The 24,485-nt window shown below is 47.0% G+C and overlaps 1 protein-coding gene across 1 annotated transcript in view; it reads right to left on the bottom strand.

The window, feature by feature from the left end:
* Positions 1-24,485, bottom strand: part of SERINC4 (serine incorporator 4) — a 109,790-nt gene that overhangs the window by 57,534 nt on the left and 27,771 nt on the right. Inside the window, exons 5-8 of the mRNA XM_063929958.1 lie at positions 14,713-14,806; positions 13,873-14,084; positions 10,692-10,787; positions 8,050-8,176 (exon numbers count right to left, since the gene is read on the bottom strand). Of these exons, the coding sequence (XP_063786028.1) occupies positions 8,050-8,176; positions 10,692-10,787; positions 13,873-14,084; positions 14,713-14,806 (529 nt within the window). The remainder of the gene's footprint in view (positions 1-8,049; positions 8,177-10,691; positions 10,788-13,872; positions 14,085-14,712; positions 14,807-24,485) is intronic.

Raw genomic sequence — 24,485 nt, 5'->3', positions numbered from 1 at the left:
GAATAAGGGTGGGGATGACCTCCTCGGGAATACCCTTCCTGGCTAGGATACGGCGCTCAACAGCCATGCCGTCAAATGTATCCGCGGTAAGTCTTGGTACACGCACGGCCCCTGCTGCAGCAGGTCCTCTCGAGGAGGAAGAGGCCAAGGATCTTCTATGAGCAACTGCTGAAGATCTGGGTACCAAGCCCTCCTTGGCCCATCTGGGGCAATGAAGATTGCTCGAACCCTTGTTTTTCATATGATCCTGAGTACTTTTGGGTTAGCGGAAGTGGAGGGAAGACATACACTGACGGAAACACCCACTGGGTCACCAGTGCATCCACTGCTACTGCTTGAGGGTCTCTCGACCTGGAACAGTATCTCTGAAGCTTCTTGTTGAGATGAGACGCCATCATGTCTATTTGAGGAACTCCCCAAAGACTTGTCACCTCTGCGAAGACTTCTTGGTGGAGGCCCCACTCTCCTGGATGGAGATCGTGTCTGCTGAGGAAGTCTGCTTCCCGGAATGAATATTGCCGACAGAGCTTGTAGATGTTTTTTTGCCCAGTGGAGGATTTTTGTCGCCTCTGCCATTGCCGCTCTGCTTTTTGTTCTGCCTGTTTATGTATGTGACTGCTGTTACATTGTCCGCCTGGATCTGCACGGGACGGTCTTGAAGAAGATGTACCGCTTGTTGAAGGCCGTTGTAAATGGCTCTTAGCTCCAGAACGTTTATGTGGAGGCAGGCTTCCTGTTGTGACCAACGTCCCTGGAAGTTTTCTACCTGAGAGACTGCTCCCCAGCCTCGGAGACTTGCATCCGTGGTTACCAGGACCCAGTCCTGAATCCCGAACCTGCGTCCCTCTAGCAGGTGAGAGCTGTGCAACCACCACAGGAGCGAACTCCTGGTTTTTAACGACAGGATTATCTTTCTGTGCATGTGTAGGTGTGACCCCGACCACTTGTCCATCAGGTCCCACTGGAATACTCTGGCATGGAACCTGCCAAACTATATGGCCTCGTAGGCCGCCACCATCTTCCCCAACAACCAAATGCACTGATGGATCGACACACTTGATGGTTTCAATATCTGCTTTACCATTTTCTGGATTTCCTGTGCCTTTTCCAGCAGAAGAAATACTCTCTGGAACTTCTGTGTCCAGAATCATCCCGAGGAAAGACAACCTTGTCGTCGGTTCCAACTGTGACTTTGGGTAATTTATGATCCACCCGTGTTGCTGGAGTATTGACAGAGAGAGTGATATGTTTTGTAACAACTGCTCCCTGGATCTCGCCTTTATCAGGAGGTCGTCCAGATAAGGAATTATATTGACTCCGTTCTGATGAAGGAGAACCATCATCTCCGCCATCACCTTGGTGAATACCCTCGGCGCCGTGGAGAGACCGAAAGGTAACGTCTGGTATTGGTAATGGCAATCCTGAACCGCGAATCTCAGATAAGCCTGGTGAGGAGGATAAATGGGAACATGCAGGTAAGCATCCTTTATGTCCACCGACACCAAGTAGTCCCCCTCCTCCAGACTGGCAATCACTGCCTGAAGTGATTCCATCTTGAACTTGAACCTTTTTAGGTAACAATTCAGATCCTTTAGATTTAGGATCGGTCTGACCGAGCCATCCGGCTTCGGAACCACAAAGAGGCTTGAATAAAAACCCCTCCCTTGTTGTGACAATGGTACCAGGACTATGACCTGGTTTTGACATACTTTTTGGATTGCCGCTGTTACTGCTTCTCTTTATGACGGAGAAACTGGCAAGGTCGATTTGAAAAATCGGCATGGGGGAACATCTTGAAACTCCATCTTGTACCCCTGGGATACTATTTGCAACACCCAGGGATCCAGGCCAGACAGAATCCAATCCTGGCTGAAGAGTCTGAGACGTGCCCCCACCCGCGCGGCCTCCCGCAAGGGAGCTCCAGCGTCATGCTGGGGATTTGGCAGAAGTAGGGGTAGACTTCTGCTCTTGGGAACCTGGAGCCGCTGTGGGCTTCTTTCCCCTTCCCCTTCCCCTACCTGCAAGGAAGGGGGAACCTCTTGTCTTTTTGTATTTATTGGGCCGAAAGGACTGCATTTGCAGGTGATAGGTCTTTTTTGCCGGTGCAGGCGCAGAGGCTAACGCATCCAGGCCATCGCCAAATAAGGCCTCACCTTTATATGGGAGAGCCTCCATGTTTCTTTTGGAATCTGCATCCGCGTTCCACTGGCGAATCCACAACGCCCGCCTAGCCGATACTGCCATGGTAGCGGCCTGTGAACTCAAGAGTCCAATATCCTTCATTGCTTCCAGCATGTAAGCGGCAGCGTCCTTGATATTCCCTAACTTAAGGAGTATCTCATCTTTATCAATCGTGTCAATTTCTGATGACACGCTTCTGACCATTTTTCAATAGCGTGACTCACCCATGCGCAGGCAATAGTGGGCCTGAGCAGCGTACCATTGGTAACATAAATGGATTTCAATGTCGTTTCCATTTTGCGGTCTGCCGGCTCTTTAAGAGAAGTCGTGCCAGGAGCAGGGAGAATTACCTTCTTTGCCAACCTGGAAAGTGCACTGTCAAACACAGGGGGTGACTCTCACTTTTTCCTGTCCTCAGACGGGAAAAGGTAAGCTATGTGAATCCTTTTGGGAATACGAAATCTTTTATCAGGATTCACCCTCATCCCTTCAAACAGAGCATTTAGTTCGTGTGAAGGAGGGAACGTGACTTTGGACTTCTTTTCCTTACATAAATACACCTTCTCTTAAGGTACAGGAGTGGTTTCTGTAACCTCCAACATGTCCCGTATAGCCACAATCATATATTGTATATTTTTTGCCAATTTATGATCTATCTCTCTGGATTTACATCGTCAACACAAGAGTCAGAATCCGTGTCGGTATCAGTGTTTACAACATTTGCAAATGGTCTCTTATGTGACCCAGAGGGGCCCCCCACATAAGGAATAACAGCATCCTGAAAAATCACATCTTCCACAGATTTTCTCCAACATGCAGATTCAGACTTATCTAATCTACGGTTAATCAGATGCACACTGTCACGTAACTCTTTCACCCATGCAGGCTCTTGGGTGTGCTGGTAGCGCCACCACATTACAACTCTGTGTCCCTAAAATGGCTTCCTCCGGAGAGGAACTCCCTGCCTCAGACATGCCTCACACGTGTACAGCACATCAACAGACACACTGGGACTTATTTTGGGGACAGACCCACAGTAAAATCTGTCAGAGGGACACAGGATAGGAGCAGCCAGTTCACAATCCCAGCGCAGTATTTCCTGTGAACACAGTATGTCCACAGACTAACAGTGCTTTTTAAATTGTAATATACACTATAAAATGCACCACAATCGCTTTGTGCCCCCCCTTAATAGCACCCTGTACTTGTCAGAAGTGGAGGAGAGGACCAGCGTGTTCTCTGCAGCCTGAGGAGAGAGAAAAGGGCGCTGAGTACTGTGCTGGCTGCCTGAGGAAGAAGCTCCGCCCCCGCAATGGCGCGTCCTTACACTCATACAAACACTGTAATATTTATACTGGCGGGGGTAGGGCTGTGCCAGCGGCAACTTATGCCCCCTTTTAGCCAGTTTGAGGTATTTTCTTTCTGCCCAGGGTGCCCCCCCCCCGCGCCCTGCACCCTGTAGTGCCTGTTTGTGTGGGCAGCAATGGCGCGCTGCGCTCCCGCCAGCCGCGCCGCACTTCAGCCGTCACTTGCTTGATAGAAGATCATTCTTCTTATACTCACCTGTCTTCTGACTTCTGGCTCTGTGAGGGGGGTGACGGCGTGCTGTGGGAGTGAGCATCTAGACACGGCTATCGTTCAGTTCCCTTCAGGAGCTAATGGTGTCCTGTCAGCCAGAAGCAGAGCCATGAAACTCTGAGGAAGTTGGTTCTGCTTCTGCCCCCTCAGTCCCACGAAGCAGGGAGTCTGATGCCAGCCGAACTCCCTGAAGATAAAAAACCTAACATAAGTCTTTTCAGAGAAACTCAGTAGAGCTCCTCAGAGTGCACCCAGTCGACCTGAGCATATTTCTAAAACTGAGGTCTGGAGGAGGGGCATAGAGGGAGGAGCCAGTTCACACCCAATGAAAAGTCTTTAGAGTGCCCATGTCTCCTGCAGATCCCGTCTATACCCCATGGTCTTGATGTTGTCCCCAGCATCCTCTAGGACGTATGAGAAATATATATATATATATATATATATATATATATATACGTAAAATAATGTACTAGCAGAGACAAAGCTCTATATGTATGTGTCAGACTAGCCATGGATTGCTGCTCGCTGGACCACACCTGTCTCATAACTTTCAGGAAGAAAAGAGATATTTCTCCATCCCATTTATTTTATAGGCACAGTCTTTTTATTGCTGACACTTCCCACTTGTTAAGCAGAGTAGTAAAAGGCTTGGCTGCATAACAATACAACTTAGTTAGAAATTCTCACAGAACCAGCGAGTTATCAGATGTCCATAAGCCGGCGTGCGTTGGAGGACAGATATCTAGAGGGCAGCTGCTGCCGGCACCTGTGTTATGAACATCTAATATTGTTGGCTTAATTAGAAAACATATTTTGCATGCCTGGAGAACCAACAGTTCCCCAAGGATCTCTTGTTGCTCTGTTCATGACCTTTCTGCATTTCCACTCAGAGCTTCATTATGTACAATAAGCCCCATTATTTATAACAGCTGCCAACGACTATCGTCCATATTAACATAACTGTAAATATTTTCAAGTTTTCACCAATCATGGGCATAATTTTACTGCTGCCATCCTCATTCCCTACACACGTACCCTAATGGATATTAGATTACAGCTGCTAATGTTCGGAGCACTTAAACCATTTCTCAGTAATCGCCTATATAATAGCCCAGATCTGTGACTGTGTGTATAATGCTGGGCGGAGTCACAATGCTGGGCGGAGTCAGAGAGTCACAGATCTGGCCAAATATACACATATATACAACACACAGCCCCATATACAGTCCCATGTATCTACCCAGTGCTGCCAGGAGGGACCGTCCCGGTCCTCCCTGTGTCCCCTCTGCAGAACTTTGTTGCTCCAAGTGAAGTTTGCAGACCTTTCCCGGACTCCTCCCTGCTAGATCCCTGTGTCCAGCCCTGCCCACTGTCTACTGCACGGTAGCCAGGAGGACAGGACCCTGTGACCGGAGCATGGGGGATCTGCAACGCCCATAAACAACGTGCTCCCCGGTCAGCGAACGGTTGATTCTGTATCGGAGTGGGAGAAGAGACCTTCTGACGTACCTAGGGGAGGAGACCCGTCACCAGGGGGAGGAGCTACGGCCGAACAAGGTACCCGAAAAGTACCCTCGCGGGCTCGCTTCGCTCGCCACGCTTCGGGCACGGTGGCACGCTTCGCTCGCCACCTAATTACTAAAGGTAATAGTTGGTGGCGTGGATACTGGAGCAACTGTCCCGCTGGCGAAGCTCCTCCCCCTTGTGTCGTGGCTCCTCCCCCTGACGGAAAAGGTCCCTTAGGCCACTTGGATCTAGCCCCAACCGTCAGCGAACCCCTGTGAGCCCCGGGACACGGCACGATGCTGCCACTGACCATGGTGCTGCTGCTGGGGTCCGCCCGCTGCGCCTCCGCTGCCTTCTCCTACCCACACTGGATCTCCCCGGCTCAGGTCTGCCCCGCCCCGGTCAGCGCGCCCCTGTGAGCCCCGGAACCCGGCACGATGCTGCCGCTGACCATGGTGCTGCTGCCGGGATCTGCCCGCTGCGCCTTCGCCGCTTTATCCTTCGCGCTCAAGATCTCCCCTGGCTCAGGTCAGCCAGCCCCTGCCCGTCTCCCCGCCTGCTCACAAGGACATAGTGGGGCTCTCGCTGGCCTTGGACCCCAGCGGCGCTTTGTCCATGCATTTATTAACCACTCAAAATTATGTTTGGAGGTAATACTCCATGTAATAAAAATATTGCACGCCCCAAGGGCATGGAAGGGTTAAGGGGGCATAGCACCTTGCGAAGATGTGAAGAGCACCCATAGGGTGCGATGAGCCACCTAGTTTATTCAATATGGTCCAAGCATGAGTAATGGCTTCATTATGTCAATAGTTGTGAGTTTCTCTTGTATAGAAAATACAAAATAATAGGTCAACCCATGGCTGTCCTGGGGTTAGATCGGCCGATACCCCATAACTAGCACATGCAACCACATGTAGATTTACTAAAGCTTCTAAACCAGGCAAGTGGTGGTGTTGCCTATAGCAACCAATCAGATTCTAGCTATCATTTCTCTATTGCATTCAAAGGGGTCTATTCATGAAGCAGTGAAAGGACTGGAGAAGTGAGCCAGTGCAGAAGTTGTCCATGGCAACCAATCTGCTGCTCTGTACGATTTTATAGTATGCAAATTATAAATGTTACTTCAATGTGAATTGGTTCTTTACCACTTGCTTTACGTATCCACAGTTTTCACTGCCTCATGAAGAGACCCCGAAAAATGATACAATCTGATTTGTTGCTATGGGCAACACCACCACTTGTCTGGTTCAGTATATTTAGTAAATATTTCTGCAGGTTATATTAAGGTGCTGTATGCAGGGGTGGACTGCCCACTGGCACTTCTGGCAAATGCCAGAAGGGCCGATGGGCTGGTCTGGTCCACAGAGAGCCAGGAACGCCGCGCGCAGCTCCCGGCTCTCTATTTTGTCCCCTGCCGCCGTAGTGCCCCGTTGCTAAGCAATATGGGGGCGTGCCGTGAGTCCTCGCCCCCTGACTCGCTGCACTCCCCCATTTGAAGTGTCCGTGCGCCCCTTTCTCGGCATTTGCGCACACAAGGATGCCAGGGCCGGAAAGAGGCTCCAGTCCATCCCTGGCTGTATGTAAGCATAGTGCATCACCCATAAGAGAAATACAATAAATTAATAAGTAGAAATATGGGTATGTGACATATAGGAAACAAATGATACTGCATAACACGTATTTGCAAAATGCCCCATTGTGTTTTTATGCAGTAACTGAAGGAGGTGGGGAACTGGCAAACAGCACGAAGGCTCTGCACTTGGCTCCAGTCTCCTATCCACTTGGCAAAGGCTCTATGGCCACACACACTGTGCTACCTTAGCATGGGCACTAAGGATTAGTCCTTTAACTCTTGTATGGTCATGTTTGGGACAATTAGGGGCATAGTTACTAAAGTGCGGATTTACAGAAGTGGAGATGTTGCCCACAGCAACCAATCAGTTTCTAGCTATTATCTTCTAGAAGGTGCTAGATAAATGATAAGTACAATCTGATTGAATTGGCAACATCTCCCCTTCTATAAAACAGCACTCTAGTAAATATACCCCTTAGAACAAACATTAGTTTATATTCATGTTTGGATCACAATCTATCCCCAGGCCCTATATAGGGGGTCATTCCGAGTTGTTCGCTCGTTATTTTTTTCTCGCAACGGAGCGATTAGTCGCTAATGCGCATGCGCAATGTCCGCACTGCGACTGCGCCAAGTAAATTTGCTATGCAGTTAGGTTTTTTACTCACGGCATTACGAGGTTTTTTCTTCGTTCTGGTGATCGTAATGTGATTGACAGGAAGTGGGTGTTTCTGGGCGGAAACTGGCCGTTTTATGGGTGTGTGTGAAAAAACGCTACCGTTTCTGGGAAAAACGCGGGAGTGTCTGGGCGAACGCTGGGTGTGTTTGTGACGTCAAATCAGGAACGAAACTGACTGAACTGATCGCAGATGCCGAGTAAGTCTGGAGCTACTCAGAAACTGCTAAGAAGTGTCTATTCGCAATTCTGCTAATCTTTCATTCGCAATTTTGATAAGCTAAGATTCACTCCCAGTAGGCGGCGGCTTAGCATGTGCAAAGCTGCTAAAAGCAGCTTGCGAGCGAACAACTCGGAATGACCCCCCATAATCAGGTTTTATCATTACTCTTCCTTGTGCTCATATTTATATGCATTACCCGGAGAAGAAAGGCAGTTTCAGGTGTATTAGTCTATAAGTACTAATTCTGTTATCAATAAAATATTTGTAACTAGTGCAGTAATGTAGTGTAAGGAATCCATGGGTACCTACCACGCAAACAGGACACACACATACATGATGGCGGCTCCGATAATAGCAATAGATGTGTCTTCTGTCTGAAGTCCATCTCTGCTGATGCTGGGGAAACACACTGTGATATTCTGCCCCCTGTACTGAACTGCAAGGAACACATGCACAAAATGAGAACGAGAATCATAAGAATAGGGGGAGATGTACCAAGCCGTGAAGAGTGATAAAGTAGATAAGTTGTTCACAGTAACCAGCCAGCTTCAGTCAGTTCAATAACTGTGCAAGATAAATGACTTATTGCAACTTCTCCACTCTATCACTCTCCCAGGATTATCACATCTCCTGCAAAGAAAGAGAAAGTGCAACAAATGATAACACAAAACGATACACACACACACAGATAGTAATAAAGATGATCAAATTATATAATGCTAGAAAGAAAGTGCATGGAAAAAAATTGCAAAGTTATAAAGAAAATGCAATATAAATATATATAAAAGTGATTGAGAAGGAGAGTATTTCAAAGTAATAAATATTAATAATAAGATTGTAAAAGAGTTTGTCAATTAGAAAGTCCCAGGTTGACAGGTTTACACCCCCAAATGAAAGGGGCTGGCTGGCTGGCAACTTTCAGCCTGGGGGGCAAATACAGGCAGCTGACCCCAGCTTTTGTACTAGCACATTGTGATGTGGGCTTGGTTTATCTAATGTGGGTGTGGTTTAAATCCGTCACCCCCAGAAAGCCCCCAGTTCTTGTTCTGGCTGCACAGTGAAAGTCCTTTCTTCTGCTAATCACAAGCAGGGCTGTCAGTTCCAAGGGAAGGTTCCCCCCCCCCCCCCCCCCGCCCCCCGCCCCCCGCCCCCGGGACAGGGCCGTAACTGTGTGCGGAGGAGGCACTGCACATTACGCTGCAGGGTAGGGGGCGCTGTTGGCCGCACTTGTCAATTATCTATTTTAATTACTTTCACTTGCAGCTTTCCCCCTATTTGAAGATCAGCAACTCCTGACGGCCCCTGTCTCCTACCCTGACCCATTTTGTAGCTAATACCTAGACAACATTCATGAACTTAACTTGAGATTTCTTTGTTATTCAGTCACACTGTCCTTTATAAAATTTCAAGATGCTAACATACCTGGTATTTAAACCCATTGCCTGTGGCATTGCAGTCAGACAATCTATACATTGAGCTATCTGCCTTTGCATAGAAAGATAGAGAATTCTAAGCTAGAGAATTCTAACAATTTGAAGCTTACTTTGTACTGTGTGAAAATTTTTTATCAGCATTGCAGCTGAGCAGATCTATGTCGTGTGTGGCTGCAAAGCATTGGATGTGTGGCTGCACACTACATAGATCTGCTCAATTACAATGCTGATTATTTTTTTTTACAAGTACCAGTAACTTCATATAGTTCTCATAGTTTTTATGCAGGCTCAAACAGCTCAATGAGTAGGGTGCTTGGTTATAATTCAACAGGTTATTGGTTTGAATCCTGATATGAGAGTATATTGAAATGTATTATTTAATAAAGCGTAGTGTAACTGAATAATAGCAAGCTCTCAAGATAAGTGCATGAATGTGGTATAAAGAGGATTTGTGTCTAAATCCATTTTCTTGCAGTGGCCTATAAAATGTGGGAAGGGCAACATAGCATGGGCTTTCTCTGGGATCAATCTTGTCATGCCCCTTCCCAACGGGGCATGCATCTTATGTCCCTATGGAAAAAAATGAAGGGGGTGGGGGGTGGGGGGTGGGGGTCAATTCTCTCTCTGGCACAGGGCACCAAAAAGTCTAGTTATGACTTTGTTCCGGGACTAAAAGTCCAGGCAACAATTAGAAGAAAGCGCTCCCAATGTTTAGGTGCTTTACGCCAGCTTTACTTGGCTGCTATGGGGATCTAGCAAAAGCCATTCTGGCTTCAGCAGAGCCTTCCACACTTTGCCGAGTCACTGTCTGGCGAAAGTGCAATGTGCATGTGCAGACAGCTGTCATGCATGCGCATTACATAGGAGCCTGTCTCTAAGTGATAGAGACCACAAAAAGTATTATGGGCAAAACACAGGGATACCAAGAGAAAGACATTTTCAGACAAATTGGTAGGAGAACTATATATATAAAAATAAAAAAGAAACAGTGGGACAAAAGCTTGATGGAAATGTTTTACAGAGAGTTAAACAATACTAAGAAAAAATATAGTGAAATTATAGAATGTGAGAGACACTGGGATTGAGTGATAGCAACATACTAGATGATATAAAAACACATACATCAATAGAAAACAATGATAAAGAGGTAAAATACTAGTCCAAAGCTATAAAGAGAAAGGGACATAAGGTTTTGTTGAGTGTGTGCTTGTCATGTAAGAGAATAGCTGTGTTCCACTGTGATGTGCTGACAATTCCTGTTTGATCTGTCTGGAAAACTTTGATATAAATCCCCCACGGTGAACACAATCTCTGTTATTACAAAACAATGAGCACTAGGAAAGTGTGAACTGGATTGTGATCTCACACTGGCACATATAGCAATGCTGACAGCTCTAGATTTCAATGGTTCAACCAAGGACACAGCCAGTATATAAAACCACAATAACAGTGACAGAAATGTTTTGTTCTATGCAGCATCATCTATTATTATTCTTAAATAGTGAATTTTTCACTGACTTCTTTCTGGAGGTCGGCTTGAAAGGGCTGAAAACGTAAGGTATGTGACATAGCAGCTGATGATGGAGGACTGCAGCAATCCAGAACGAGGCTGCTCTAGAAAACAGAAAACTAATATTACACAAATATTAAGATGCAATAAATTACAATTACCAACATACTGAAAGGCAATGATATGGACTGAGCTGTGAATCCAATAGGTGATAACACAGCTTCTGGTCCTGCCAATTTTTTGGTGGCCTCATAACTGCTGGGGGTATAAACATCAAAGCAGGAGTTTACTCTGAGTTTCTATGGGCACAAATGTCAAGATACAAGAATAGCATTCACATGCTAACTAGCCAATGTCGTGCCCTCACATGGCCTCATTCTATGATTTGTGCCAATGGAATTACTAGCGGGGTTGCTGGAGTACTACAGGCTCTTATGTGATTTAGAAGAATAGATTAAACATAAATCTGGTAAGGTTATTTCTTTGATGGTCAGGAGGCAATCAGTTACACTGACATAGACCTGACCAGCGGAGAATAGCAGCTAAACTTCAGAATGCCAAAGAACAAGACAAGCATGTTATAGTAGGTTTACATTTTTATATAACAAGAACATTTATTTTATTTTCTATATAAAAAAGCAGAGGGATTTTAAGTGTCATTGCAGCAGAGCTGGAAAACGAAACAATATTACACAAAGAGAGTTATTGCCTTATAAATGTATGCAGTATATGGCTAATATATCTTATGGGCACACAATGAAGTAAATTGATTAGGCCCGGGTCAATAGTTCCATGCAGTAAGTTGTCGTAATGCTGTTTCCTGTGGAGGACTGTGAGGCCAGTGATGTTAGGCAGTGGCACCAGTAATTACATTGTCTATACTTGAAACTTGGTAAGAAAAACAATATCAAAGGTGTAGTGAAGAACATCTCCTAGTTTCAGTCCCACAAGTAAAATTATATTTCTTTCTATATGTCATGCTGCAGCCACACTTGCTGTTAGTGTTTCTGTCTGAATGCACAACAGCAAGTAAAAGACGTGTCCGCTAGTATTTTCTTTGATAAGTTTTTTACGTGGCCACTGTACATGAGAAGTTTCCTTTGCACATTAAGCTGACTGCGCTCTGTCAGGCACCTGTAGGATCTGCCCCAATGACTGCTACTCTCTAGCCTTGCCGGGCGGGCTCTCGCTCTCCTCCTTCTCTAATACCTCTTTCAGACCACATTTGGCGGGTCGCACCCAGGAGCTGTGCAGGTGTGGTATGGAAGGTAGATAGTAACTAGGTAGACAGTGTCTAGGTCGACCACTATTGGTTGACAGTAACTAGGTTGACAGGGTCTCTAGGTCGACATGGTCTAGGTTGACAGGTCAAAAGGTCCACATGAGTTTTTAATGTTTTTTTTGTGTTGTTTTCTTCATAGGGTGACCGGGAACCCCAGTTAGTGCACTGTGTCACCTCGCATGGCTCACTTCACTCGCCATGCTTCGGGCAAGGTGCCTCGCTCTGCTGCCGCTGCGCCCGGCACAGGTTACCATTCCCAATTATAGTCCACGTGGATCTTTAAGTATGCAAAGGTTAAAAAAATAAATTGTGAAAAACTCATGTCGACCTAGAACAAGTTGACCTAGAGACCCTGTCGACCTTCCAACCCTGTCGACCTTGTTACTATTGACCAATAGTCGACCTAGAGACCGGATCCCGAGCTATACAGGGGTGCTTCCCGGATGCGACCTGCCTTGGCCCCTTCACAGTAGCGTCCTCAGCTCGGCATATTGCCAGGCTGGTGATGTCAGCGGTGACGCATGTAAAAGCGGCGCTTGGAGATCAGATGACCTCCAAGCGCCGCCCATCCATAGAGTGTGTACGGGAAATGGGTTGCATCGACCTGGCAACCCGTTCACACCGCACAGCGACCAGGGTTAAAACTGTGTTCAACCCTGGTCACTACCAGGGTTGAAATACCGGGTTGCTCTACCTCGGATATTTCCTCTGGCACTTTTCAGACCGCACAGCAACTCGGGATATGCATGCTCATGTTCAATAACCCGGGTTACAAGCTGGCGGTCTGAAAGGGGTATAAGTGGTCTTTCCAGAGCTCTGCCTGCTTACACTGCAGTTCTCTGAGGTCAGGGGAGCATTCATGACACAGCCCCCTTGATGGGACACTCTCTCTGCTACTTATATCAGCTTTCTGCTCATGTGTCTCCCCTTTCCCAGCTGTTCATCTCTGCTCATATGTGGCTTCACCAACTCTCCCCTCACTCATCAAACTGCTCTTGTTGTTGTTGTTTAAAATAAACTTTATTTAAAATGGCACTGGCCCATACACTGTTTTAAAAAATGTCCTTATTATAATGGGGTATCACACAATCACAGCTGCTGGTTGGGTGATATGGCTTCCTGCACAGTGGTATTTTACACCTAGGATAGTTATTATAGGCTTTACATATTATCCTTTTAAACAGGGACATTCATGAATTACACAGGTTCTGTGGCTGGCTTAATTCAAGCATGCATTTTACCTGGTTTTAATCAAGCATAGAACCTGTGTAATTTATGAGTGTCCAGATTTAAAAGGATAGTATGGTAAGCCTAAGTAATTACAAACTAGTATTCTACATCTTGTCAATGTATGGAACATTTTACATAAATATTGTTACAAAACGTTGTTAAATACAATGAAGGCCATATGCAAAGTGTGAAGGTCAGTTTTGGACCCACAGTGTGTCTCAGTCCTCAGTTTTACCCAGAGAAAGGGCGGTGGTTTGCACAGACATAGGGGTCGTGTTGGGTGGAGACTGAAGACACTGGAAGTGTATAGAGTAGGTCTAGGGGCATCGATGCACCTTTGTTTGTGAAGCAATGTAGAAAGGAGATCTCATTGTGTGGAGTCATTGTAATAATATAAAGGGGTGGTGTTCCATAAAAACACTACTTATGTATCAGCGTAAATTGGAATGTGGATGAATCCGTTTTGACTGTGTCACCCTTAGCTCTTTTTTTATTTGAAATTCAAGGAATGGCTTATACTAACCTGTTATGGTATGTGGCCAGTGCCAGCATCTGTAATTATTAGCAATGCATGTTACAGGGAAAATCTCCCTGCGTAAAACAGCTTTTCACCCTGCGTGATTTACTGGTGAACGTCTATAAAGCAATGGGAAGCCAAACATATATATTGTACTTACTGAGCTGTACGCAAGGGGTGATGGAAATGAAGGACATGATTATACACAAGCTGACGTTAATGCTTATGAGTCCTTTGTTCAGGAGGCAGCCAGCTGGGTGGGTGAAGTACGTGTATAGGAAATAGAAGGCCAGGGAGGCAATAAAATAGAACAGCAATGTGGTCATGAGCACAGCAATATACCAGCGCTTATCTTTCAGTGCTCCGGTCAGCCTGGGAGAAAGAGAAGAGGCAGGTGTTTTATGACCGTGGTTATTGTACACATAAAATATTCAGCTGTTACATGTAAGTTCAGTGTCACAGATCATCCGCTGGCATATAGCAGAGGTAGGCTGATTCTGAGCGTCTCTATACAGCTTCCAGGCTGCAATATTAGCAGGTTTTTGCACAGCTGCTGAGCAAAGATTCACAGCTGCAAATGTATTTTTGTACATCTCTGAATAAGGCTCTAAGGGGTAAATTTACTAAGGTGGGAGTTTTTGCAACTAATCAGATCCTACTTAACATTTATCTACCTGCTTCTAGAAAATAATAGCTAGAATCTAATTGGTCGCTATGGGCAACATTACCAGTTTTAAAAAAACTCCCACCTTAGTAAATTTACCCCTAAGTGTTTAAAGAATTGACTTAAAGAATGGACTCATAAATGGCACAAAAGGAAAGTTAATTTATTGCTGGTAACTTGTCTTTACTGCCCCCATGTGGTGACAATAGTGTACAGTATACGTAGAACTAATTAATCCGATTATTACTATTGCCATTTCTCAGTCAGAGGTCCGAAATAATAATGTATCATCCTGTAAAAGTTAAATCAAATTCTTTGAGCAGAAGGAAATCTCACCAGTTCTTGTTCCAGGTGTGAGCAAATGCAGTTATCAGAATAAGCTGGATGAGGACAAATGAGAATCCGCCACAGACGCCGACATAATGCCACACTAAGGAAACAAATGCCAAGGGCTATTAAAGTGCAACATTAGCCTAATGCATACATTGTTTTTACCTTTAGTCTGACAATGTGGCACTATGTTAATATATTCCTGAATAAATCTTTATTTATCATTTTATAAGGATCTTGTATAATCAACATAATAGGATTAAATCTGCACATGTTAAAGAATACATTACCTCAAGGCTCTAATTTCTGTGTAAAGAACTGTCTGTACCTACCTGTATGGGATATACTTTTAGTACAAGTTAATTGTTTCTTTTAGTTATATACTATGGGGTTGATAGAGTTTGATTTGCACTTTTAGCTTACGCAGGAAAAGACATGGGTAACACGAGCACATCTGCATGCATAGCTTCATTCAGCTGCACCTCAAGAGGCGTCCACCTCAATGTAGATCTATTTGTGCCATGTGTCTGTGGGGGAGATGTATCAAGCCTTAGATAGATATAAAGTGGAGAAAGAGAAAGACATATTTGCCTACTCTCCCTCATTCTGCAGGAGACTCCCTGAAATACCATCAATCTCCCTGAATAGTCCATCAATCTCCCTGATTGAACCTTACCCCCAATGTGTAGCTGTTACATCCTTGGGGGGAAAAATTTAGTTAGAGATTAGGGCCCTCATTCCGAGTTGATCGTTCGCAAGGCAATTTTAGCAGAGTTGCTCACGCTAAGCCGCCGCCTACTGGGAGTGTATCTTAGCATCTTAAAATTGCGAACGATGTATTCGCAATATTGCGATTACAAACTACTTAGCAGTTTCAGAGTAGCTCCACACTTACTCGGCATCTGCGATCAGTTCAGTGCTTGTCGTTCCTGGTTTGACGTCACAAACACACCCAGCGTTCGCCCAGACACTCCCCCGTTTCCCCGGCCACTCCTGCGTTTTTTCCGGAAACGGTAGCGTTTTTTCCCGCACGCCCATAAAACGGCCTGTTACGCCCAGTAACACCCATTTCCTGTCAATCACACTACGATCGCCGGAGCGATGAAAAAGCAGTGAGTAAAAATACTATCTCCATTGTAAAATTACTTGGCGCAGTCGCAGTGCGAATATTGCGCATGCGTACTAAGCGGAATTTCACTGCGATGCGATGAAAAATACCGAGCGAACGACTCGGAATGAGGGCCTAGAGATGGGCAAACCAAGACACTGGTGTGTGTCGAGTCACGTGATTCAGCTCAGTGGAGTGGCTCGACACAGTGTCATGGCTCACGGCTCATCTTCAATGCATCGCACTGCAGAGAGACTAGGAGCAGAGACAAGGGGGTGGATCCTAATCCCAGGAGTCACTCAGGACTCATCAGGAGAGGAGAGCTGTCGCCTGGAGGAGAGACAAGGGGGCGGATCCTAAGCCCGGGAGTCACTCAGGACTCATCAGGAGAGCAGAACCATCGCCTGGGGGAGAGACAAGGGGCGGATCCTGAGACCAGGAGTCACTCAGGACTCATCAGGAGAGGAGAACCATCACCTGGGGGAGAGACAAGGGGTGGATTCTAATCCCAGGAGTCACTCAGGACTCATCAGGAGAGGAGAGCTGTCGCCTGGAGGAGAGACAAGGGGGCGGATCCTAAGCCCGGGAGTCACTCAGGACTCATCAGGAGAGGAGAACCATCGCCTGGGGGAGAGACAAGGGGCGAATCCTGAGACCAGGAGTTGCTCAGGACTCATCAGGAGAGGAGAACCATCGCCTGGGGGAGAGACAAGGGGCGGATCCTGAGACCAGGAGTCACTCAGGACTCATCAGGAGAGGAGAACCATCGCCTGGGGGAGAGACAAGGGGCGGATCCTGAGACCAGGAGTCACTCAGGACTCATCAGGAGAGGAGAACCATCGCCTGGGGGAGAGACAAGGGGCGGATCCTGAGACCAGGAGTCACTTAGGACTCGGCAGAAAGACGTGGGCTGCGCTGTGCTGTATGTGAGTGTGTGTGAACTGGGGAGAGAGGCTGCTGCAGGGAGTGTCATGTCTCAACACTTCAGCTTTTCCTGACTCGAATCATTCGAACATCTACAAGATTTGAGTCAGTGTGTTGAGACATTCACTCAGAGATACATGCATTCAAATAGGATCATCAGTGTAATTTTCCTGCATTGGTTATGGCTACGTGCATTTTAAATCAGGGTTTCTCGGGGCCACTTACAGTATATGAAACCTCTTGTAAAACACAATACACAAACAAATCCTAAAAATAGGATTTCAATTACCTACCAGTAAATCCTTTTTTCGTAGTCTGTAGAGGATACTGGGGTTCCATTTAGTATTATGGGGGATAGACGGGTCCACTAGGAGCCATGGGCACTTTAAGAATTTGATAGTGTGGGCTGGCTCCTCCCTCTATGCCCCTCCTACCAGACTCAGTCTAGGAAACTGTGCCCGAGGAGACGGACATACTTTGAGAAAAGGATAAAGATAGTGGTGAGATTTCAAACCAGCACACACAAAACCGAGGAAAGCTATGCTAACTCAACTTTAAACAGGAACAGCAACAGCTGAACAAACAATACTTAACCAAGTAACAGTGCAGGAAGAACGAAGCACCGGGCGGGTGCCCAGTATCCTCTACGGACTACGAGGAAAGGATTTACCAGTAGGTAATTAAATCCTATTTTCTCTTACGTCCTAGAGGATACTGGGGTTCCATTTAGTACCATGGGGAAGTACCAAAGCTCCCAAACCGGGTGGGAGAGTGCTGAAGTTCCTGCAGAACTGACTGACCAAACTGAAGGTCCTTAGAGGCCAAAGTATCGAACTTGCAGAACTTAGCAAAGGTGTTCGAACCTGACCAAGTATCTGCTCAGCAGAGCTGTAAAGCCGAGACACCCCGGGCAGCCGCCCAGGAAGAACCCACCGACCTAGTAGAGTGGGCCTCTACAGATTTCGGAACCCGCAAACCTGCCGTGGAATAAGCAGGCTGGATAGTGAACCTGATCCAGCGTGCAATTGTCTGCTTTGAAGCAGGACACCCAATTTTATTGGGATCATATAGAACGAACAGCGAGTCGGATTTCCTGTTTCTTTACATAAACCTTCAAAGCCCTCACAACATCCAAAGACTTTGAAGTAGCAGAGGTGCCCGTAACAGCCGGAACCACAATAGGTTCAGCTCTGTCCTCATGAACAATTAAGTAGGGACTCTTGTGAGACAACGCCCCTAGCTCCGACACACGTCTTCCTGAAGCCAAGGCCAACAGTGTGATGGTCTTCCACGTAAAGGTACTTTACGACAACCTCCTGTGACGGTTCAAACCAGTCCGATTGGAGAAACTGCAGCACCAAATTGAGATCCCAAGGTGCCGTGGGAAGCACAAAGGGAGGTTGGATGTGCAGAACACCTCTCAAAAACGTCTGGACCTCAGGGAGAGAAGCCAATTGTTTTTTAAAGAAAATGGACAAGGCCGAAATCTGGACTTTTATAGAGCCCAGACGCAGGCCCACATCCATACCTGCCTGCAGATAAAGCAGGAAACATCCCAGGTGAAATTCCACAGCAGAATATTTTCTGCTCTCACACCAAGAGACGTATTTCTTCCAAATACGGTGGTAATGTTAGATGTTATCCCCATCCCGGGATAACTTTGTTAGGGATCCCTCTTTTGGCTAAAATCAGCAGTTCAACATCCATGCTGTCAAACGTAGCTGCGGTAAGTCCTGATAGATGAACGGGCCCTGTTGCAGAAGATCCTCACGAAGAGGTAGTGACCATGGATCTTGGAGGAGTATCTCCAGAAGGTCCGCGTACCAGGCCCTTCTTAGCCAGTCCAGAGCAATGAGTATTGCTTGAACTTTTTCCCTTTTTATTCTTTTCAGAATTCTTGGGATCAGAGGAAGTGGAGGAAACATGTACACAATCTGATAGACCCATGGAGTCTACCCACCGCCACTGCCTGTGGGTCTCTCGACCTGGAACAATACCGCTTGAGCTTCTTGTTGAGATGAGAGGCCATCATGTCAATGTGTGGAGATCCCCACCGATGTGTCAAGCACCTGAACACTTCAGGGTGAAGGCCCCACTCCCCCGGGTGCAGGTCGTGTCTGCTGAGGAAGTCTGCTTCCCAGATGTCTACTCCCGGAATGAAGACCGCTGACAACGCCACAGCATTTTTTTCTGCCCAGAGCAGAATTCTTGACACCTCTGACATCGCTGCTCTGCTTTTCGTTCTGCCCTGTCAGTTTATGTACGTCACTGCTGTCACATTGTCCGACTGGACCTGAATAGCCTGATCGTGAAGAAGATAAGAGGCCTGCAGAAGGGCGTTGTATGTGACCCCGAGTTCCAGAATGTTGATTGGAAGGATGACTTCCTGACTTGACCATCTTCCTTGAAACTGCACCCCCTGGGTGACTGCTCCCCAACCTCTGAGGCTTGCATCCGTGGTTAATAGGATCCAGGCCTGAATTCCGAACCTCCGACCCTCGACGAGGTGAGAACTCACAGAAGGGAGATCCTGGCTTTTGGCGACAGACGGATCCTCTGGTGCATGTGAAAATGCGATCCGGACCATTTGTCCAACAGATCGAGCTGGAAGGGTCATGCGTAAAACCTTCCATATTTAAGCACCTCGTAAGAGACCACCAAGAAGGCAAATGCATAGATGCACCGATATCCGGGTTGGTTTCAGGACATCCCAACTGGATTACCAATGCCTTTTCCAATGGAAGGAACACTTTCTGCGACTCCATGTCCAGTATCATTCCCAGGAATGGGAGCATCCATGTTGGCTCTAGGTGAGATTTCGGAAGGTTCAGAATGCACCCGTGTTCCTGAAGAAGTTTTGTTGAGAGGCCAATGCTGTCCAGCATCCTCTCCCTGGATGGTTGTTCAGGTATGGAATAATGTTCACTCCTTGCTTGCGAAGGAGAAACATCATCTCTGCCATCACTTTGGTAAATTCCCTCGGTGCCGTGGAGAGACCAAATGGCAGGGCCTGGAACTGGTAGTGATAGTCCTGCAGTGCAAACCGTAGATAAGCCTGATGAGGCGGCCAGATCGGAATGTGAAGGTACGCATCCTTGATATCCAGAGACACTAGGAATTCCCCTTCCTCCAGACCTCAGATCACCGCTCTCAAAGACTGCATTTTGAACTAAAACACTCTTAAGAATGGATTCAAGGACTTCAGGTTCAGAATTGGCCGTACCAAACCGCCCGGTTTCGGTACTACAAACAAGTTGGAATAGTACCCCTTGTTGTGCAGATGAGGTGAAACTGGAACAATGACTTGAGTCTGTACCAGTTTTTGGATGGCCTGCTGTAAAGTTATACTGCCTCTTGTGAAGCTGGTAAGCCTGATTTGAAGAATCTGTGAGGTGGGAGGTCTTGGAACTCCAGTCTGTAGCCCTGGAAAATAAGATCTATGACCCAGGGATCCCGGCACGAACTTGACCAGATGTGACTGAAGAATTTTAGTCGGGCTCCCACCTGACAGCAATCCAGGCATCGCGGTCCACCGTCATGCTGAAGGCTTTGAGGAAGCAGAGCCTGAGCTCTGTTCCTGAGCACCTGCAGTTGCTGGTTTGCATGGTTTACCTCTTGTACCTCTGGAAGATGTAGAAGCACCTCTGGATTCTCCCTTAAACTTGGCTGTCCGAAAGGACTGTAAATTTGAAGCTGAATAAGCTTTCCTGGCTGTGGGAGCTGCGGAAGGAAGATACGTAGACTTACCCGCAGTAGCTCTGGAGATCCGTTTGTCTAGTCTGTCTCCAAACAAGGCCTCTCCTGTGAATGACAGGCCTTCCACGCCTTTCCAGCAGTCCACTGGTGTAGCCACAAGCCTCTGTATGCTGACACTGCCTTAGTGGTGGTGCGTGCATTAAGCAAACTAATCTTTTATGGCTTCCACCATAAAGTTCGCAGAGTCCTGTATATGCTGCAGGAGTAAAACAACATCCCCCTTAGACAAGGAATCTAACCCCTCAATTTGGTTACCTGACCATTTAGCAATGGCTTTTGTGATCCACGCACATGCAATAGTGGGTCTCTGGGCCACTCCAGCAGCTGTGTACAATGATTTAAGTGTAGTCTCAATTTTATGTTCAGCCGTATCTTTTAGGGAGGCTGCACCAGGGACAGGCAATACAATTTTACGTGACAGCCTAGAGACTGATGCGTCCACTATTGGTGGATTTTCCCATTTTTCCCTATCCTCTAGAGGAAAAGGATAAGATAAGAGCAACCTTTAAGGGATTTGAAATTTCTTATCAGGATTTACCCATGGTTATTCACAGGGTATCCAATTCCTTTGATGCAGGAAAAGTGACTGAGGACTTCTTTTTTAAATTAAAATAAGATTCCTCACACTCCTCTGACACCTTTTCAGGAATTTACAGAACATCTCTGATAGCCTCTATAAGAGCCTCTATTCCCTGTGACAGAGTAGCATCCCCCTCCAAATCCACCTCACCCTCCTCCATGTCTGATCCGTCAGCGTCAGAGTCAGACTGCAGGATATGGGCCAGGGATTGTTTTTGCGGACAAATGGGAGGGGATTGAGACGCTGGTTTGGGGACTGAGTCTCTATTCATAAACTCATCCACAGTCTGTCTTAAGTATTGCGTCTCTTTCTCATTGCGGGATAGCTTTGTAGAAATATTTTAGATCATTCCCTTAATGCAGGCATGTCCAAACTGCGGCCCTCCAGCTGTTGTGAAACTACATATCCCAGCATGCCCTGACACAGTTCTTCTGTCAAAGAATGCTAAAGCTGTGTCAGGGCATGCTGGGATGTGTAGTTTCTCAACATCTGGAGGGCCGCAGTTTGGACATGCCTGCCTTAATGGAATTAACCCACTCCGGTTCAGCACCGCTATTCTGGGAAGGTGCACTGCCCTGACTACCCAGTAGTGAGCCCCCTGGTGAAGAGGAACACTCCACTGTACAAGAAACATACTCTTTGCCTGACATAATGTAAATGTGACAGCACACACACACACAGGAAAAGGTTAAGCACAATTAACCCACAAAGAGCCCTTCAGGGAGACACAGAGTTATATGGAGCCAGCCCCTACCACGCCCTTATCGCTAATGCCAAGCTTAGCCAAGTTGCAGATTAAGTACCCTGATAGGGGATTTAGTACACTAATAATCTCTCTCCCCCCCTGCTATGACCCCCTGGTACTGCTGAGGTAATCTGGAGTCTCTCCGTAGGATCTGCGCGTCCCTGTTAGTCAGTGTCTGTGTCCACTGCAGAGGAAAAATGGCGCTGGTGAACTGCTGGATCCGCTCATAGTGAAGGCCCCGCCCCTTTAATGGCACGCGGTATTCCCACTTTTTGAGAGAAACCCGTTTTAAGGCTGTTTTTGCCAGTGTGGGTACTGTGTACAGTGTACTGAGACGCAGCTGTGTACTGTGTCTGGAGACCCATTCCACCCCGGTCGCCATGGTGGGGCTTGCGAATAGTTCCCTCAGGAGGTCAGTGTCCTGTCATCGGGGAATGGGACCATTAACCCTTCAAGAGGTTGGGCTGTTTTCCCCCCTAAGTCCCATGAAGCAGGCAGGCTGGTGCCAACCAGCCCTGCCTGAAAATAACTAACATATACAATAAATGCAGAAAACTCTTCAGGAGCATGATCGGCTCCTCCGGGCACATTTTCTAAACTGAGTCTGGTAGGAGGGGCATAGAGGGAGGAGCCAGCCCATACTATCAAATTCTTAATGTGCACATGGCTCCTAGTGGACCCGTCTATACCCCATGGTACTAAATAAAACCCCAGTATCCTCTAGGACGGAAGAGAAAAAAACAGTGGCCCTCATTCCAACCTGATCGCTAGCAGGCTACTTTTAGCACTGCTGCGATCAGGTAGTCGCCACCTACAGGGAGGGGGGAATCGCAGTGCAGGGCTGCACTCGCTTGTGCAGAGAGCTGCACAGTTTAGGACTTACTCGCTGTGATCATCCAGGAAGGAGCTGACGTCAGGATCCCTCCCTCGAAACGGCTGGGCACGCCTGCGTTCCGACAGACACTCCCTGAAAACGGTCAGTTGACGCCTCCAGCTGGCTTCTTCCTGTCAGTCTTCTTGCGGTTGCGGGTGTGAACGCTTTCTTCGTGAGTTCTGTCGCTCCCTGGCGAAGGTTATCACCAGGGATTGATGCGCCTGCGCACTGCGGTGGCGGCGCATGCGCAGTTCAGTCCCGATCGTACTGCTGTGAAAAACTGAAGCGTGCGATCAGGTCGGAATGACCCCCAGTGTCTTTTCTTTAACAAGTAGATCTTACTAACTTTGGGGCTCATTCACATGTGGATGTAAGTCATGTTTATGACACGCCTCTGAGATGTACCATATACGTCTTCGCTGATAGGTGTTACTTTCACAATCTCCCTGAAATGCTTTTTCAAAAGTAGGCATGTATGGAGAAAGTATCATACAGTTTTTATTTCTGTCACTTTATTAGTTGAAAAATAACAGTTAGAAGCTGATTGGTTGGTACTTTATCTCTCTCAACTTTATCGCTCTTCAATATTTGATATATCGCCCCCTGGGGGTCATAAATATACCCCACAATGACATATGATAGAGTAGAGCAGATGTACACAATCCTAGGAACTAGTACCACAAGTTTGAACGTGAGGATGTTTTGAGCGGCGCCAGAAGGGTCTGCTCTTCTCCTTCCCTCCTGCTTCACCTTCCCTCATAGAGGAGACCTTCTCAGAGTGACAGGCCCTTTCCAAACCGCAGAACACAACTTGTGGCCTGCATACCCAGCAAAGCCTGGTCCTGACCCTGCCACAGTCAGTCCTGCTTACAGCAGAATAACAGTACAACATTCTGAAGCACGCCTTCATCTCCAGTCTACAAATTATCAACCTTGTGGTGTATATAGTTCCCATTGCTGTTAGTGATGAGCGGGTTCGGTTTCTCGGAAACCGAACCCCCCCGGACTTCACCCTTTTTACACGGGTCTGAGCCATACTCGGATTCTCCCGTATGGCTCGGGTAACCCGAGCGCGCCCGAACGTCATCATCCCGCTGTCGGATTCTCGCGCGATTGGGATTCTATATAAGCAGCCGCGCGTCGCCGCCATTTTCACTCGTGCATTGCAAATGTTAGGGAGAGGACGTGGCTGGCGTCCTCTCCATTACTGTTGAATTTGATTGTGCATTATTGCTTAATTCATTGTGGGGAGGACTGGGGAGCAGCTGTATAATATAGGAGGAGTACAGTGCAGAGTTTTGCTGATCAGTGACCACCAGTTATCCGTTCTCTGCCTGAAAAAAACGCTCCATATCTGTGCTCAGTGTGCTGCATATATATCTGTGCTCACACTGCTTAATTGTGGGGACTGGGGAGCAGCTGTATTATATAGCAGGAGTACAGTGCAGAGTTTTGCTGACAGTGACCACCAGTATACGTTGTCTGCCTGAAAAACACTCCATATCTGTGCTCAGTGTGCTGCTTTATTGTGGGGACTGGGGACCACCAGTATAATTAATATTATATAGGAGGAGTACAGTGCAGAGTTTTGCTGACAGTGACCACCATTATACGTTGTCTGCCTGAAAAACACTCCATATCTGTGCTCAGTGTGCTGCTTTATTGTGGGGACTGGGGAGTCGGGACCACCAGTATAATATTATATAGGAGGAGTACAGTGCAGAGTTTTGCTGACACAGTGACCACCAGTATACTATATATAGCAGTACGGTACGGAAGGCCACTGCTGTAC

This window comes from Pseudophryne corroboree, chromosome 6 (assembly GCF_028390025.1).
Source record: "Pseudophryne corroboree isolate aPseCor3 chromosome 6, aPseCor3.hap2, whole genome shotgun sequence".
Lineage (NCBI taxonomy): Eukaryota > Metazoa > Chordata > Amphibia > Anura > Myobatrachidae > Pseudophryne > Pseudophryne corroboree.
The sequence above is the reverse complement of the archived record's forward strand: the minus strand, read 5'-3'. Positions and strand labels throughout refer to the sequence as shown.